The sequence below is a fragment of the Orycteropus afer genome, unplaced genomic scaffold, assembly GCF_000298275.1.
Source record: "Orycteropus afer afer isolate SDZICR_OR568_19922 unplaced genomic scaffold, OryAfe1.0 scaffold00088, whole genome shotgun sequence".
Lineage (NCBI taxonomy): Eukaryota > Metazoa > Chordata > Mammalia > Tubulidentata > Orycteropodidae > Orycteropus > Orycteropus afer.
In genome coordinates, this window is record NW_006921675.1 from 2,374,707 (window position 1) to 2,392,573 (window position 17,867).

The 17,867-nt window shown below is 37.8% G+C and overlaps 1 protein-coding gene across 1 annotated transcript in view; it reads left to right on the forward strand.

The window, feature by feature from the left end:
* The window catches only part of FUT8 (fucosyltransferase 8), a 307,869-nt gene that overhangs the window by 77,224 nt on the left and 212,778 nt on the right, over positions 1 to 17,867 (forward strand). Inside the window, exon 2 of the mRNA XM_042781142.1 lies at positions 10,485 to 10,505. Coding sequence (XP_042637076.1) covers positions 10,485 to 10,505 — 21 coding nt within the window. The remainder of the gene's footprint in view (positions 1 to 10,484; positions 10,506 to 17,867) is intronic.

The following is a 17,867-nucleotide window of genomic DNA, read 5'->3' on the forward strand; positions in this document are numbered from 1 at the left end:
CAAGTGCCTTAGCCACAATGCTGCCAGAGCTCCCACATGATCCTGAGGCTTTTTAAATTTTGTTTTGATCTTTTTTCTGATTGATTGCTTTCTAAAGATATATTGTGGTATTTGCCTTCAGTCTCACTAATTTTGTCTTCCATTCATTCAGTTCTACTCCTTTGCCCATTTGATGTGTTATATATTAATTTAATATTAATTTTCTGGATTTCTATATGTAGATTTTGTAGCATTTCTAGTTTTTCATTTATTTTGTCATTTTGTTCTTGAATGGTTTTTTGAAATTGTTTTAGGGTTTTCTCTGTGTTTTCCTTAATTTTGTCAGTGTTTTCCTTGATCTTTCTCTCAATTCATTTAAGATGCCTGAATATATTTCTTTTGAATTCCTTATCAGGGACTTCCAATGCTGCATCTTCCTCAGGGGTGTATTTTGGGTCTGTATCCTGGTTGCTTGTTTCTCCTGCTTTATCTTGCTTCTTTGTGTGCATTATGATACTCTGTTGTCTTTGAGCCGTTGTGATGTTTTTTTGTTTATATTTAATTGGAGATTGTATGTTGGAGTTCTGGTACCTTAGGGCCTAAGGCACTTGACTGCTAACCAGAAGGCTGGCAGTTCAAACCCACCAGCCACTCCTCGGAAGGAAGGTTGGGCAACCTACTTCCAAGGTAGTGATACTGCCTTGGAAACCCAAGGAAGGGTCGCTATGAGTTGGGTCTGATTCGACAGTAAATAACAACATGCTGGAGTGACTTGCCCATGATTTTTGTTTTCTTTGTTTTGTTTCAATGATATCTATAGTTATTCCCCATGATAACACTGGTAGTGTGTTGTGCTCCTCTGTTTGCTAGTTGGCAGGGGTATACGGTTACCACCTGTCTCCTTTCCATTGTCAGTCTCCCGTATGTCCCTGCCATCCTTGGCAAACAGGCTATTCTTAGGTCCCTGGAATCCAAATGAGAGTTCTGTCATTTCAAAATCCAAAATGGCCACCACCTTTAAAGATTCAAAATGGCTGCACCATCGGTCACTTTAAATATCCAAAATGGCCACCACTTGTAAACTTTCAAAGTGGTTGTGTCCTCGGTCACTTTAAGTATCCAAAATGGCTACTCTTGTAATGTTCAAAGTGGCTTTGCCCTTGGTCACTTTAAATATCCAAAATGGCCATTGTTAGTAAACAATCAAAATGGCTGTGCTCTCTGGACAGCCGAAAGTCCACAGCTCAGGTTGACTCCCTCCTTCCTGTTTCCCTTCCTAGTCATAGGCCACTAGCACAGTCGTCCCTGCAGCCCTTGGTGACCAGAACTGATCTTTAGGTCAATGCTCAGGTCCCAACACCACTTGGAAATATTCAGGCTGTTGGTTCCATCGGAGTAGCTGACAGTCCACAGCTCCTACCATCTCTGTATTCACTGTTTTCGTTCAGGTTTTTCCACTAGTTGGTGCCTAATCCACTTCTGTACAGTTCCTTTCAAAGCTCAGGGCTCCAGGATTATCTTACATATCTCTGTCAATTGGTTTCTCTTTTCTTTGTTGGAGAAGGTCTGTGTCATTTGTTTGCCTATTCCTCCATCTTACCAGAAGTCGGGTTATGTTTTCTTATCCAGCCTACAACTCTCCTTCTCTTGATTGGTGCATTTAATCTATTTACATTCAGTCTAAGTATCATCAAGTTTGAATTTGTTGTAGTTATTTTGTTAAGTGTTTTTCAAGGTGTTGCTAATTTCTCTGTTTTATGTAGTTTTCTGTCCTGATCTCATTTTGTTTATGAATTTAGTTACTATTTCTTTCATTGGTGTTGTGTTAGTATTTGCTAAATATTTGTGATTTTCCTCTTTTTTATTTTGATGTGAAGGTTTATTACTTTTCTTTGGGGTTACCCTGTGACTTATAATTTTCTCCTCAAGTGTAGTAGTTAAGGTTATGTGGTGACTTGGCTGGGCCTGGTTTTGAGTGGCTGGGCAGCTGGCTATAGTTATTCCCCATGATGAGATTGGCAATCAACTCCATGGTGAAATCTAGTGGAGTAGCTGAGTAGCTGCCTTAGGGATGTGGTCTATTTCCGGTATATAAGGAGAAACGTTGGGAATGGTCTGCAGCTTTTTGGCGTGCTTGGACCCTCCATTTAGCCGAGTCTTCATTTAGCAGTCTGCCATGTTTCCAGCCGATCTTGGGATTGTCTTTGGACTTGAACTCGTGCCCTGTTATGTTGTTTGATAATATTGGGACTGTGCCATTTTATTTGTCGACCTTGAGCTTGTTAGCCTCAGCAATCAACAGCTGCCTGAGTGAAGAAATGCCTCTCTAGCTCCAGTGGCAAGAGGCAGAGCAAGAGGCAGAGCTGAAGCTCAAGGTCAAGGGGCTTTTACCCAGCCTCCAGAGGTAGCACTTTGAACTAGGACTTCTACCCTCCTAAACTGTAAGAGAATAAAGCTCTTTTTGTTAAAGCCACCCAATTTTGGTAACCTATGTAGGTAACTTTGTTTTTCCATTGTTCTTTCATGATTCTTTCTTTGTCTTTGGTTTTGGTGAGTTTGATAATAATGTTTTTGTGATTTTATTTGGGTCTGTACTGTTTGGGGTTCGTTGAACTTCTTGAATGGATATATTCTCATCTTTCATCATATTAGGGAAATTCTCTTCCAACAATTTTGTCTGTGGTTTTATATGTCTCTTCCTGTTCTGTAATTCTGATTTAAAAAAAAAAAAAAAAAAAATCTGATTCCACATAAGTTATTCCTCTTTATGGTATCCTACATGAATCTTAGTGTTTCTTCATTTTTTTTGAAAAATCTTTTTTCTGTTTGATCCCTTAACAAAGTAATATTGAAGTATTTGTTTTCAGTCTCACTAGTTCTGTCTTCTGTCTATTTGATTTTACTCCTTTGCCCATTTGATGTGTTATCTATTTCTGAAATTTCAGTATTCATCTTCTGGATTTCTATTTGTAGATTTTGTATCATTTCTAATTTTTTGTTTATTTTGTCCAGTTGTATTTTTTTCCTAAATTGTCTAGAGTTTTATCTGTTTTTTTTTTTTTTTTTTCCTTAATTTTGTCACTATATTTCTTGTTCTGTCTCTCAATCCATGGAAGGTTCTTCCTAAATATAATTATTTTGAATTCCTTATCAGGGAGTTCCAATGCTGTTCCTTCCTGAAGTTTGTTTTCTGGGTCTGCATCCTGGTCTCTTGTTCCTACTACTTCATCTTGCTTCTTTGTATGGACTGTGATGGTCTTTTGTCTTTAAGACATTGTGACATCATTGTATTTATATTTAATTGGTGATAATATATTGTGATTCACCCAAGATTTTTTCCTTTCCTTTGTTTTGTTTTGATATATCTGAGTAAGCAGGGCATTTTGCTCCTTTTTTCCACTAGTTGTTAGCACTTAGGCACTCACCACCTCTTTACTGGTGGGTGTAATAGAAAATGAGAGCATGTGCACCCATCTCTCTTAGCTGTTCATGAACAGCAGTTAAAGGTGAGTTGAGGTGGTATTGGCTGTAATCTGTCATTGCTCAGTTGGTGCAGAAGCAAGTAGTGGCTGTCACTCAGTAGGTGGGGCTGTGGGAAGTGCTGGTCTCATTGGGTCATACGGGCACAGTTGCTGTCTCCACTCAGTTATACAGAAATAAATAAATAAACCCACAAAAAGATAAAAGCATGAAGATATAAAACCCAAACCACATAAACAAACAGGAACCATTGCAAAAAAAAAAAAAAAAAAAAGCCTTAAATGAGAAGGTATATTTAAAGAAACACTTTTAAAAAGGCAAAAAAAGTATAAATAGACAGGAAAACATAAAAAACAAAAAACACTCACAATATCTGGGGTGGGAGGAATAAGAGAAAAGAACCAGAAAGAGCAAGAGTAAAAGCACAATAAGGACAAAGAGAAAACTGCAAACAGAAAAACAAGGGATGGGAAGAACCAAAAGAAAGAAAAAAAGATGAGAACCAGGCAAAGAGAAGAGGGGGAGGAAAGAAAAAAAAAAAAAGAACCTGGGGAGGGAAAAAGAAAGAAAAATAATAATAATAACAAACAAAAACAAAACTGGTTGTGGGCAGGGCAGGGCACCCAGGCTGTCAGGTCCAGAAGGTGGGTGGAGTTGGGGGATGTCTGCATTTCCATTCAGTTCACCAAGAGGGTGTGGGTTATAAGAGTAATAAGGAAATAGTGGACCTTTCCAGTTGTCAGCCTATAGTGCAGTTGCCCATGCTGTCCTCAGCAATTCGAGCCTATACTTTTGTAACTGGTATCAGAATCGTCCTTGCAGATACGCGAAATGATGGCATCTTCAGGACAGCTGAAAGTCCACAGCTCTGTTTGTCTCCTTATGTGCTATTTTTCTTTCTACTCATCAGCCACCAGAGCAGTTGTCCACATAGTTCTTAATGAACAGGGCCAATTCGTAGGTTACTACTCAGATCCTAATGTCACTTGTAAATATTCAAGCTGGCCATACTGTCAGGATAGCCAACAGTCTGCAGTTCCATTTGTCTTCTATTCATGATTTTCATTCAGGTTCTTCTACTAGTTGGTATTTAATCCACATCTTTATCCTTCCTTTCAAAGCTCAGGGCTCCAGAATTATCTTCTGTATCTATGTCAATTGGTTTCTCTTTCCTTTGTTGACGAGGTTCTGTGTAGCTTTTCCGCTTCTTTCACCATTTTGCCAGATGTCCTGGAATTCTAGTATTCTGACATCCAGAAAGGTGCTATAAGCCAATCCATTTGGGAAGGAATAAGTATATTCCTGGAAGTAGTAACAGTTAATATAATCAGTACTGTTCCAGGTTGTGAGAACATAGTACCCACAGAGCTGGTTCTATGCATGGTATTTTAGCAATTATTTCCTATTTCTTTACATCCTTTGACATCATGTCATGGTTCCATTTTAGTTTCTTTTGTCTACTCTTCAGGCAATTGATTGATCTTTCAAGGCATTAATAATGTTTATAATCCCCAATATAATTCCATAGGATTTTTTTAAATCTAGATTGCCCATTGATCTTTACCATATTTTCCTTGAATTATATTCTTGAACCACTTGTAAAACACACACTGAGTCTGAAATCACCCCTTTTGTGAGTCTATGTGTCAATGATGTTTACCTTTTACTTTCCCTTTTTTTTTAAGAAGTAAAATGATTGAAGATAGAGTAAGGAAAAATCCAATATTTTAAAAATAGAATAAAATAATTAAAATGAATCTTGAAGTAGAGAATGTGTCACTTTTATTGTATAGTGAATTTGTTCCTTTAACAAATAAACCAAATTTTCTTTTGTTCTTGAAATGTCCAAATTTTTATCATGGAAGCTATAGGTTCTGCGTTTCACAGAATAGGGACATAAATTAAAAAAAAAAATGGTCTATAGATTACATATGAAAGGCAATGAAATATTAATTCAGAATTAAAATAGTTATGAGATAATGTGCTTTTCTAAGATGTGTTAGAATTTCATAGTAGGAGCTCTGGTAGCGTAGTGCCTAAGGCTCTAGACTGCTAACCAGAAGACTGGCAGTTCAAACCCACCAACCACTCCTCGGAAGGAAGGTTGGGCAATCTACTTCCATAGTGATACTGCTTCGGAACCCAAGGAGGGGTTGCTATGAGTCGGGTCCAACTTGATGGCACATAACAACAATTTGAGTTTTAAGAAATCTCTATCAACGTAATTATTAATTAGCTGTCATCAAGTTGGTTCCAACTAATAATAGAACAAAACATCCCTTGATGCTGCATCATCCTCACAATCATTGCTGTGTTTGAGCTCATCTTTGCACTGTGTCAATTCATCTTGTTGATGGTCTTTTATTTTAAATTCTCACTCACCCTCTACTTTACTTCTGATTTTAAATATGCTCCAGAGACTAGTCCCTCCTGATAACATGTCTGAAGTATATGAAACAAAGTCTCACCATCTTCGCTTCTAAGGAGCATTCTGGCTGTACTTCTTTCAAGGCAGATTTTTATGTCTTTTGGCAGTTCATGGTATATTTAATATTCTTCACCAACAACACAATTCAAATGCGTCAACTCTTCTTTGATTTTCCTTGTTCATTGTCCAGCTTTCATGTGCATTTGAGGTGATTGACAATACTGTGGCTTGGGTCAGATGCACATTAGTCCTCTAAAGGGAATCTTTGGTTTTTGTAACACTTAAAAGATGTCATTTGCAGCAGATTTGCCCAATGCAGTATGTTGCTTGATTTCTTCATTGCTGCTTCCATGGGCAATGATTGTGGAGCCAATTAAAATGAAATCCTTGACAACTTCAATCTTTTCTCCATTTATCATAATGTTGCTTATTGGTCGAGTTGTGAGGAGTGTTTCTTTTTCTTTATGTTATGGTATAATCCATACTGAAGGCTGTAGAGTTTGATTTTCATTAGTAGGTGCTTCAGATCTTCTTCACTTGCAGCAAGCCAGCTTGTATATCTGCATATCACAGGTTGGTAATAAGTCTTCCTCCATTCCTGGTGGCTCATTCTTTTTCATATAATCCAGCTTCTCAAATTGTTTGCTCAGCATACAGATTGACTAAATAAGGTGAAAAGATACAACTCTGGAATGCACCTTTCTTGAATTTAAAGAACATTGATAATGTTGCTAAATTCTAAAATTTTATCAATTGGTTTTAGAAATCACAAAGTTTTGTTCACCTGACAATTCAGTGATATAGATGTAACCTTAAGTCTCTGGCTGTGGGTAGAAACATCTCCTCAGACGATTTCAGGTGTGTCATACTGTGATTTTTGTCTTTTGACTTCTTGGAATTCCTCTAAAACCTAGAGAACTTGTTTATAGTGTATAAATCATAAGACAGATGCAAAAAGCAGTTCTTGGAAGAGAAAAGAATTAAGATTTTAGGAAACACCATGCAAAACACTTTTTATGATGGGGATCTGCCCAATTTCTGATAACTATAGTATGACACCATTTTGCTTATTTTCTTTTGTCTTAAAAGTTCCTTATCTTGTTGGGAAGACTCCCTCAAAAGCTTCCCTGGAACTTCAGAGAATGAGACACGGAAGCCTGCTTCTGACATGCTCTTCCCTCTGTATTTTGTGGATCATGGTCAAAGACAAGAGTTAGTAATTCTTACACTTGTGTTTAAGTTAACCTAGATATTTTCAAAAATAAAAGATAACAAAATTATTTTTTATTGTTCTTCATTATTTTTTTTTAGTAAGCAGTTGTGCCTTCTCTTTAGCATAGCCTTTTATTTACACAGTAAATACATAAACTCATTAGTAATTTGTAAATGAACGAGTTAATTCTTGGCTAGACTGTTTTTCCCTCTAGGCTAATTCTGTCTCTCCTTTCCTATTCTGGAACTAGTAGTTTTATTTTAAGACAAAATTACCCCTATTTCCTTAAAGAAAAGAAATAAAACATTTAGCTTAAGTTTCTTAGAAATAGTTTAATTTTAGGATTGACATATTACAGAACATAAATCTTTGTCAGGATAAATTAATGTTCATGAATTTTTGGACACATCTATATTATTAAATTTATATAAGCACTTATTTATCATTAGACAAATCAAAATACATCTTTTTGAAGAAATATTATAATCTTGTCTTAATAATACCATGTAGGGGTAGGAAAATATTTCATTTTCATAACCGTGTCTTCTACATTCTTTATAGGATTTTTTAGTGAATTTAGAATAATTTATCTTTTAAGGCCTTATTATACCAATTAAAATAAATAATTCATCTTTTCTAGTGCACTTTTCAAATAGACCAGTTTGCATCAGAGTTTCTTAAAGTAACTACTAAAAGCATAAATCATAAGACAGATGCAAAAAGCAGTTCTTGGAAGAGAAAAGAATTAAGATTTTAGGAAACACCATGCAAAATGCTAGGTGTGTCCTTTAACCTAATACAGAACAGAAACCTAGACACATTCTCTAGATAGAAGTAAGCTCTCAGAACAAAATGAAACAAACAAACAAACAAACAAAAAAAAAACACATAAACTCACTGCTCTGTGAGGCCAGCACAAAAACCAAGCTTATACAATACCGCGTGACACAAAAATGTAAGCAGTCTACTTCCTTAACATGGGTATAGCAATTTCTGGTAAGATCAGCTTAATTCAACAGAAAAATAAGTTCTAGATAAACCTTACAAATTTACCAGAGACTCAGAAGGAGTCCTTTCCCCATACTTATTCAATCTATATGCTGAGCAAAAAAATCCGAGAAGCTGACTGTATGAAGAAAAAACATGGCATCAGGATTGGAGGAAGAATCATGAACAACCTGAGACATGCTGATGATACAACTTTGCTTGCTGAAAGTGAGGATGACTTGAGACACTTACTGCTGAAGATGGAGGAACACAGTCTGCAGTATGGATTACATCTCAACATAAAGAAGACAAAATTCCTCACAACTGGACCAATAAGCAGCATCATGATAAATGGAGAAAAGATTGAGGTTGTGAAAGAATTCACATTGCTTGGTTCTACAATCAACACCAATGGAAGCAGCAGTCAGGACATTAGATGGCGTGTAGCACTGGGCAGGTCGGCTGCGAAGGAACTCTTTCAAGTGCTGAGGAGCAAGGATTTCTCCTTGAGGACTAAGGTGTGCCTGACACAGGCCATGATATTTCCAGTCGCCTTGTATGCATGTGACAGCTGGACAATGAATAAGGGAGACCGAAGAAGAGTTGATGCTTTTGAGTTGTGGTGCTGGCAAAGACTACTGAAGGTACCATGGACTGCCAAAAGAACTAACAGGTCTGTCCTGGAGGAAGTTCAACCAAGATGCTCCTTGGAAGCAAGAATGGCCAGACTTTGCCTCTCCTACTTTGGTCATGTTGTCAGAGGAGACCATTCCCTGGAGAAGGATGTCATGCTTGGTAAGATGGAGGGTCAACGAAAGAGGGGAGGGCCTTCAACGAGATGAATTGACACAGTGGCTGCTACAGTGGGCTCAAGTATAGCAAGGATCATGAAGCTTGGTGCGGGATCGGGCTGTGTTTTCTTCTGCTGTGCATGGGGTTGCTATGAGTCGGAAACGACTCAACGGCATCTAACAACAATGGAGCTATCTCAGCCTCTCTGACAAACTGGTGTACCAAACAAAACTTCCCCTAAGAGGAAAGTAAAGACAGTAGAAATGGAAACCCATGTTTTGGAAGGGGAATGGAAAAGGACAGATAGAGACTTACTTTTCCTACAATGATTGCTGAGTTACTAAATTGCTTCTAGAATATTCAGCTCACAATATTTTAAAATATGAACCTCAAACCAGCATCTGGATGGTGGGGTAATTGCAGGTTAATTTATTAAAAATGTCAAGAATAAGTTGAAAGTTTGGTTTGATTCCTTCTGAACTGTCAAAAAAATCTTTCACACTTTTCAGTGTGTATAAATAATAAATGTATGGGATAATATTTCACATCCATACCAGAATGTATTTTAAAAGGCATTTCAGACTGTTGTTTATTGGCCACTTCTTTGGGAAAGAAAGGGCGCTCAGATAAATTGTTATCATAGGCATAAGAAGTCACAGGATCCAAAGGAGTAGTAGATGGCAGTGGAGCAGAGGGGTAGGGCCTGAATTTTTACTTTGCTTCTAATACCTTGTCATAAAAGTCATCTCCAGAAAGGAAGCAGTGACAAGTTTCTCTAGTTATTCGTTGGGGCAGTTCTTTAGGATAGAAAGGAAGCTCAGAGGGGGTGTTAGTGGAAGAATAAGGAGGTAGAGATGGACTCCAGAAGTGTCAGTCATCAGAGGAACAGAGGGAATGGGAACAGAAGGAAGGAGAGTAGGCACCCAACATGCGTTTTTTTTTTTTTCCAATTAATTTGGAGATGCTGTCTTGCATGGAAGCCATTTTACTTCCCTGGCATCTTTTGGAGGTTTGCAGATACTAGACAAAATAGGCATCTCATAATGGTTGCTGAATTTGAGAGCCTTTCTTTTCTGAGTAGCTATCAAGAAAAACTTGTTTATTTGCCTCGAAAGAACTGCACAGTGGTCACTGGTTTTCTAAACTGTCTTTAGTAAAATCATGCCAGCACTCCAAAAACAACCTGGTACAAAGGCTAAAGTATTTGTTTATATAAGAGGCTGGTATACCTGAAGGTAGCCCTGCCAAGTCCTTAGAGCCAACAGTGAACTACACATGCTATTAAACCTGAATGTACATTGAAAACCTTAATGTGCACCAAACCTGACCACGTACTGAAAAGTTTAATGTGCACCAAAACTGAATGTGCATTGAAACTTTAATGTGCACCTAAGAAGAAAAGTGAGTTCCAACTTAATAGCCTGAAACTTTGATTCTCTTGAAGTCCACTAAAATCCTGTTAGGTTTCTTCTGTTTTTTGCTGAAAATAATATGTACTTTCCTTTCAATGAGAGTTTGCTTGTGACCAGTGGGCAGCCTAATGCTCTGGCCCATTTTGCATCTGGCTTATCCTGTCACAGGCACTTTATCTGCTTTTATAGCTAGTGAGCACCCTGAATACTCAATGTAGTTGAGTTGTGCCCAGATTTTTGTTTGCAGCTTATTAATCTTGGGAGTATTGTAGTAATAGCCATGTTAAACTAAATTTGGCAATGAACTCATCAAAATGTAGAGTTTAAACTGAAAATAAAGTATAAGAGAAAACCAATAATAAATATCAAAGAGCATCTATGCAATGAAGCAGAGCTTGATTTTAGAGGCTTTTTGCATGGGCCACTCCTGAGAATCTGAGAAGAATAGTAAGCTCAAGTGGCTCCATTGGTACCAAGAGACTGAACTCCATGATACCCCAGGAGCTGCCAAAGATAATGCACCTTTGAATCAATCCCACATACCTGACACTAAGAAATGTTGAAGAGTAAGTACAGTCTGTTAAAGTAAAAGCAAAGAGATTAATTGAGGGTAATACAGTTTACAGATACAGTCAGCACAGGGCAGAAATTACTCTCAAATGCTCTGCAACATGGAAGGAGATGTGTGCTTTAATAGTAAAGATAGCGAAGGGGGTGTGTAATAGTCTCATGGTCACAATGTGTGTATGTCTCTTTATTTTCAGCTATCTCTTCTTGGAACATTTTGAGTAAACTTATTCCCTTACAATCATATTATTTACTGTTACTGCTAGGTTCCATTAAGTCAGTTCCAACTCATAACAACTCCATGTACAACAGAACAAAGCACCCACTGGTCTTGCTCCATGCTCACAATCATTACTGTGTTTGAGCACATTGTTGCAGCCACTTTGTCATTCCTTCTTCTTGAGGGTCCCCCTCTTTATCTCTGACCCTCTACTTTACCAATCATGATGTCCTTCTCCAGGGACTGGTCCCTCCTGATAATATGTCCAAAGTACGTGTCTGTACTTGTAAGGAGCCATTCTGGCTGGACTTCTTCCACGATAGATTTGTTCATTCTTCTGGAAATTGGTGGTATATTTGATGTTCTTCTCTGGAATCATAATTTGAAAGCATCAATTCTTCATTGGTCTTCCTTATTCATTTTCCAGATTTTGCATGCTATGAGGTAATTAAAAGTAGCATGGCTTCAGTCAGGTACACCTTAGCCCTCAAAGTGACATCTTTGCTTTTTAACACTTTAAAGATTTTTTTTTTAAATATTTTTTTTTTGGCAATATTTTGGCCCAGTGTAGTATGTTGTTTAATTTCTTGATTGTGCTTCCATGGGTGTTGATGTGGATCCAAGTAAAATGAAATCCTTAACATCTTTAATCTTTTCTCCATTTATCATGATGCTGCTTATTGATCCAGTTGTGAGGATATTTCTTTTCTTTATGGAATTCATATGGAAAGCTGCAGAGTGGTGTCTTAGACTGGGTTCTCAAGAGAAGCAAAGCCAGTGGAGCATATATCTATATATGTACATGTATATAGAGAGAGAGGGAGGAAGAGAAATTTATGTTAAGGAAATGGCTCACACAATTGTAGAAGCTAGCAGTTGCCAAGCCAATGGGTCATATATCAAGCTGGAGGCTTCTTGAGACTAAAAAAGTTGCAAGGGCTGATGAACCCAAGATTGGCAGGCAATACAGCAGGTGCGAGCTTCAGAGGCTGACACATCCAAGATCAGCAAATGAGATGGCAGGCTGTGCATTCACAGGCTATGCAGGCTACAATCCCAAGATCAGCAGATAATAACAGCAGACCACTGATTTAAATCTAGGAACTGGAGATGATGACGAACCAGATGTAGCATTCAGATCTGGGAGAAAGTCAGAGGTCTTTGCTGACACCCATATATATTGGTATAGACCCCATCCCTGAAGAAATTCTCTTTCAGCTGATTGCTGCTCACAGCAGATCTTATCATAGAGGTGATTACATTTTATCAGATTTCCTCGTGGGGCATACTATATAATAACTGCTAAACCAGTCAGAATCATGGCCCAGAGAAATTGACACACAACCTTAACTATCACAGGTGGCTAAGCCACATTCCTGACCGTCTTTTTTTATTTACTAAGAGTGGCATGGAGTAAGAGCCAGGCCAGTTAAGCAAGATGATTGATAGGGGGCCAAGGTCTATTGGTCCTACCTAGCCAGAGCACCAAGACTGTATATATATGAATGGGAAGAATTCAAAGTTACGGCCTTGGAAATGTAGAAGCGGGAGTTTTTATCTTTCCTAACAAAATGTAGTTTTGATTCAGAATTTATGTCAGCCATTTTATTATGCTAGCACAATCTTTGTTTCTTAAAGTATCAGCACACATAATGTCATCTGTTATTGTTGTTGTTGTTGTTAGGTGCCATTGAGTTGGTTCTAGCTTACAGCAACCCTTTGTACAACAGAATGGAACATTGCTCAGTCGTTTGCCATCCTCACAATCTTTGCTATGATGAGTCTATCATTGGAAGCACTGCATCAATCTGTCTCATTGAGGGTCTTCTTTTTCACTGACCCTCTACTTAACCAAGCATGATATCCTTCTCCAGGTAATGAGACCTTCTGACAACATGACTGTGTTAATAAACTTCGTAAAATAGCATGACAAACTACTAATGTAGTTGGTAAAATCATTGCCAGTAGAATTGATGTTTAATTTCTGTCCCCTTCATTCTTTGTTGATGATTTTTGCTCCTCTTTAATGATTTTTTTTTTTTTTTAACTTGTTGTATAAGTGTACAGAGGATTTTCATTGGTTACTTTTTGGAAGTAGATGACATTTTTCTTCCTAGTCTATCTTAGTCTGTAAGCTTCACTGAAACCTGTCAACCATGAGTGATGTTGCTGGTATTTGAAATTACAGTGGCATAGTTTCCAATATCATGGTAACATGCAAGCTACCATAATAACAACTGTATTCTGCTTATGCAGAACCTATATGTGGATCAAGAAGCAGTTGTTAGAATATGCGAAGGGAGTCCTATGTGGTTCATAATTGAAAAAGGTATGCAGCAGTGTTGTATCCTTTCATTTATTCAACCTGTATGCTATTTTGCTGTGTGTAGGGTTGCTATGAGTTGGAGCTGACTTGACGGGAACTCTGGTGATGTAGTGCCTAAGGCATTTGACTCCTAACCAGAAGGCTGGTGATTCAAACTCGCCAGCCACTCCTCAGAAGGAAGGTTGGGCAGTCTACTCTGAAGGAAGGTTGGGTAATCTATGGATGCTGCCTCGGAAACCCACTGAGGGGTCACTATGAGTCAGATCTGACTTGACAGCAGTGAGAACAATTAGAACAATTTGCTGAACAAATAATCCAAGAGGCTGGACTGACATGTATAAAGAACATGGAGTAAGGATTGGAGGAAGACTCATTAACCTATGATATGCAGATGACACAACCTTGCTTGCTGAAAATGAAGATGATTTGAAGCACTTGTTGATGAAAATCAAAGACTATAGCCTTCTCTATAGATTACACTTTTTTGTTTTCATGAAGAAAATGAAAAGCTCATGGATCAAATATCAGTGTCCATGAAAGCAGCAGTCAGAAATCATATGATGTGTTTTATTGGGAAAATCTACTGCAAAAAACCTCTTTAAAGTTTTAAAATGCAAAGATGTCACTTTGATGCCCAAAGTGAATATGACCCAAGCCATGACCTTTTCAGTTGCCTCATATGTGAAAGTTTGATAGTGGGAAAAAAGGAAGACAAAGGAAGAATTCGCACATTGGAGTGTGGTGTTAATAAAGAATATTGAATGCACAGGCAGTCCCAGAGTTAAAATATGCAGGGCTTGAAGCTGGTTCTGTGATGGTCTACAGAGTGAAACAAAAACATACCTGAGTTTTTACAGTTTGAATGATTTGTCATGGTTATCAAAATGGGAAAAACTACAATCAGAGTTCTGCAGTGGGAGACTTGGAATCAGTGTAATTGAGCCCTTTCAGGATCTTTAGCTGTGAGATTTGTTTATTGGCTTGCTTGCTTGCTAACTGCCATCAAGTCGTCCCGACTTACAGCGACCCCTCCTTGGGTTTCTGAGGCAGTATCATCTATGGAAGTAGATTGCCCCATCTTCCAAGGAGAGGCTGGTAGGCTGCTAACCAGTCTTCTGGTTAGCAGTCAGATGCCTTAGGCACTACACCACCAGAGCTCCTATTGGAAGTACTTGGAAATCCAGACACATTCCAGGTGGTGTGGTCGACTGCCATCTTGAGTAGGACACCCCCTCACCCTCACTCCCTGGTCTTTGAGTGAGTCAGCAGTGTTTCAAACACCTGCTTTTTAATGGTATGTAAATTTCCCTCATTTTGAAAAGATTGGAACAACCCCTACTTGCCACAAATTCTTCATTACAGTCACCTTCACTTGATGCACGTGAAGCTTTTGAATCACTGAAAAGACTTAAAAGCCTTTCTTTTCCCTAAAGTTTGGCTAAATAAGAACTGTATACACCTGTTGTGACTGACCAACACATTCTTAAAGACACAATTAGAACATGTTCGTAATGTGGGAACTGCCTGTATTGTAGACTGCCAAAAGAATGAACAAACCAATCTTAGAAGAAATACAACCAGGATATTCCTTAGAAATGAGGATGATGAGATTTTGAGTTGCTTACTTTGAAAAAGTTATGAGCAAAGACCATCACTAAAAAAGAGCATCATGTTTGGTAAAATAGAGGGCCAATGAAAGCAAGGGAAGCTCTCAATGGGATGGATTGACACAATAACCCCAACAGTGGACTCAGACATACGTCATGAAAGTGGAGCAGGAACAGACCACATTTTGTTCTGTTATATGTAAAATTGCCATAAGTCAGACCTGATTCTCTGTCAGCTAACAGCAACATTGTAAATGTTCACAGAGATGAAGTCATCTATGTATGTACATATGGAAAATGAAACTTTGTAATTTGATGTGTTATAATTTTAACTATAAATCTGCTATAATAAAAAAGTTTTTTTTCACTTGGATATGAGTATGCGTAGTTTGAAGATTAAACATACACCTTTTATTATCCTTGTCTATTTTTATATCACTTCATACTAATCTCATGAATGGAAGTTTAGAACTTATTCTCTATATCCCCTAGCAAAGTTAGATTCAAATAACTGTCTTGTGAACATTTGTAAAACTTACAAAATGAAGCCAAACGCACTGCCATTGAGTCGGATACGACTCTTAGTGACCCCTCCTTGGGTTTCCGAGGCAGTATCACTATGGAAGTAGATTGCCCAACCTTCCTTCCGAGGAGTGGCTAAGTGGATTTGAACCGCCAGTCTTCTGGTTAGCAGCCAGATGCCTTAGGCATTATGCCACTGAGCCCAGAGATTTTCTTTCTTTCTTTCTTTTTTGTTCAATAGCTTTTTCTTTACTGACTCCATTTCTATTTCTTCTTGAATCTCTTTTGGTAATTTTGTTTCATCTAAAACTTGCTTATTGTTTCCATGTTTTGAAATTAGGTATCTGAAAATGTTCATGTTGCTGTTGTTGTTATGTGCCCTCAAGTCGGACCTGACTCATAGCAACCCCTCCTTGGGTTTCTGAGGCAGTATCACTACGGAAGTAGATTGCCCCATCTTCCTTCCGAGGAGTGGCTGGTGGGTTTGAACCGCCAGCCTTCTGGTTAGCAGTCAAGTGCGTTAGGCCCTACACTACCAGAGCTCCCGAAAATGTTCGTAGTATTTAAAAATTAATTACTTTAAAATTTATTACTATATCTATGTTCATGATGCCCTTTTAATCATAGTATTGTTATTTGTGCATAAGTTCTTTTTCTAAAGATTTTTGTTCTTACCATTATTGCTGGCATAATTGTGGAAACTATTCATGAGAGGCAGCCTATTTTAGATGAATTTATAAATGGATTTCTGATTTTAAAATTTAAATTTCTCTGGGAGAGCTATGAAATTATTCGATTTAGGCTACAAATTCACTGTTGTGGATGTCCCCCTCCCCCCAAATACTCTGTTTGCAAAGCAGGAGTATACTAGTTTTCACATTTGGATTCCACACCAAAACTAAAGTCACTGCCGTTGAGTCAATTCTGACTTATAATGATCCCCATTGGGTTTCTAAGGCTTTAAATCTTTGTGGAAGTAGATTGCCCCCTCTTCGTTCTGCGGAGTGGCTGGTAGGTTTGAACCTCTGAGCTTCTGATAAGCAACCAAATGCCTCATCCACTACATCACTGGGTTAGACCTTTACAAAGTGCTTTGAATTTCCTAGAAGAGTGGGGCTTATATTTTGGTTTTATAAGGGCAGCTCCTTGTTTGAATTAAGATTTTCATCAAACACTTCATTCAGTAGAATTTTGTAATTACTGAAATACACATCAAATTGCAAAAAAGAAAAGAAAAAAGCACTTAACATGTAGGCATTTTAAAAGTCTTTCTCAAAGGAATGAGGCTCAATTGCCAGGAAGCCTAGTGAGTTAGTGTTTTATAATCTGAGATGTCAAATGTAAAAATGTAAACAGCAGATGAGGCCAGCCTGTACAGTTTCCGTTAACATCCTTACATTCCCGTTATCTTGTTTCCGTGATGACTTAGGATGTTGAGCACCTTTTAATGTACAGTTTTTTTTTTTTGGTGAAATATCAGCTTAAATCTTCTGTCTTTTTTTTTTTCTTTTAAATTTTGAAGTTGGTTTGTTTTCAGATGGTTGAATGTTAGTACTTTATCTAGTCTGTAGGGTTTACAAATATTTTATTATTCTCATGTGTGGCTTATCTTTTTATCCTTTTAACACTGCCTTTCTAAAAGAAGAGTTTTCAATTTCAATGACATTTATCAGTTTTCTTTTACGGATCATGTTTTTGGGACATACATAAGAAATCTTTGCCCAACTTAAGTCCCCAAACCAAAGATCATTGACATCAAGTTGATTCTGACTCATAGCTTACCTATAGGACTGAATAGAACTGCCTCAGAGGGTTTCCAGGGTTGAAAATCTTTATGGAAGCAGACCTTTTTGTTAGCAGCTGTATGGCTTAACCATTGTGTCACCTGAGCTCCTTAAGGGTATATTCTTATTATTTCTTTTAAAAGTTCTATTGTTGTAAAGACTGTTCCTTTTCCACGAATTACCTTTTCAACTTTGTTAGAATCAGTTTTCCATATATGTTTGGACCTATTTCTATACTGTATTGTTTCATTGATCTCTTTGTCTTTATACCAAATCTGTACTGTATTGAATATTGTAGATTTACAGTAAATGTTGGTATCAGGTGGAGTTAGTCTTTCAGTTTTACAAATTCGTTTTGGCTATTTTAGGTCTGCAGTGTAGTAAATTACTTAGTATGGCTTTTCTACCCATAAGTCATTGTAAACTCAGTAGTGGAATGAGCAACTGAGGAGCTCCTGATTGTAAATGTGATCCACCTGGGTTATTTCTATTGGGCATGGCACAAGGCAGTGTTTTGGGAGGCTCTCTCTCAGGTGCTTAGAGTTCTGAT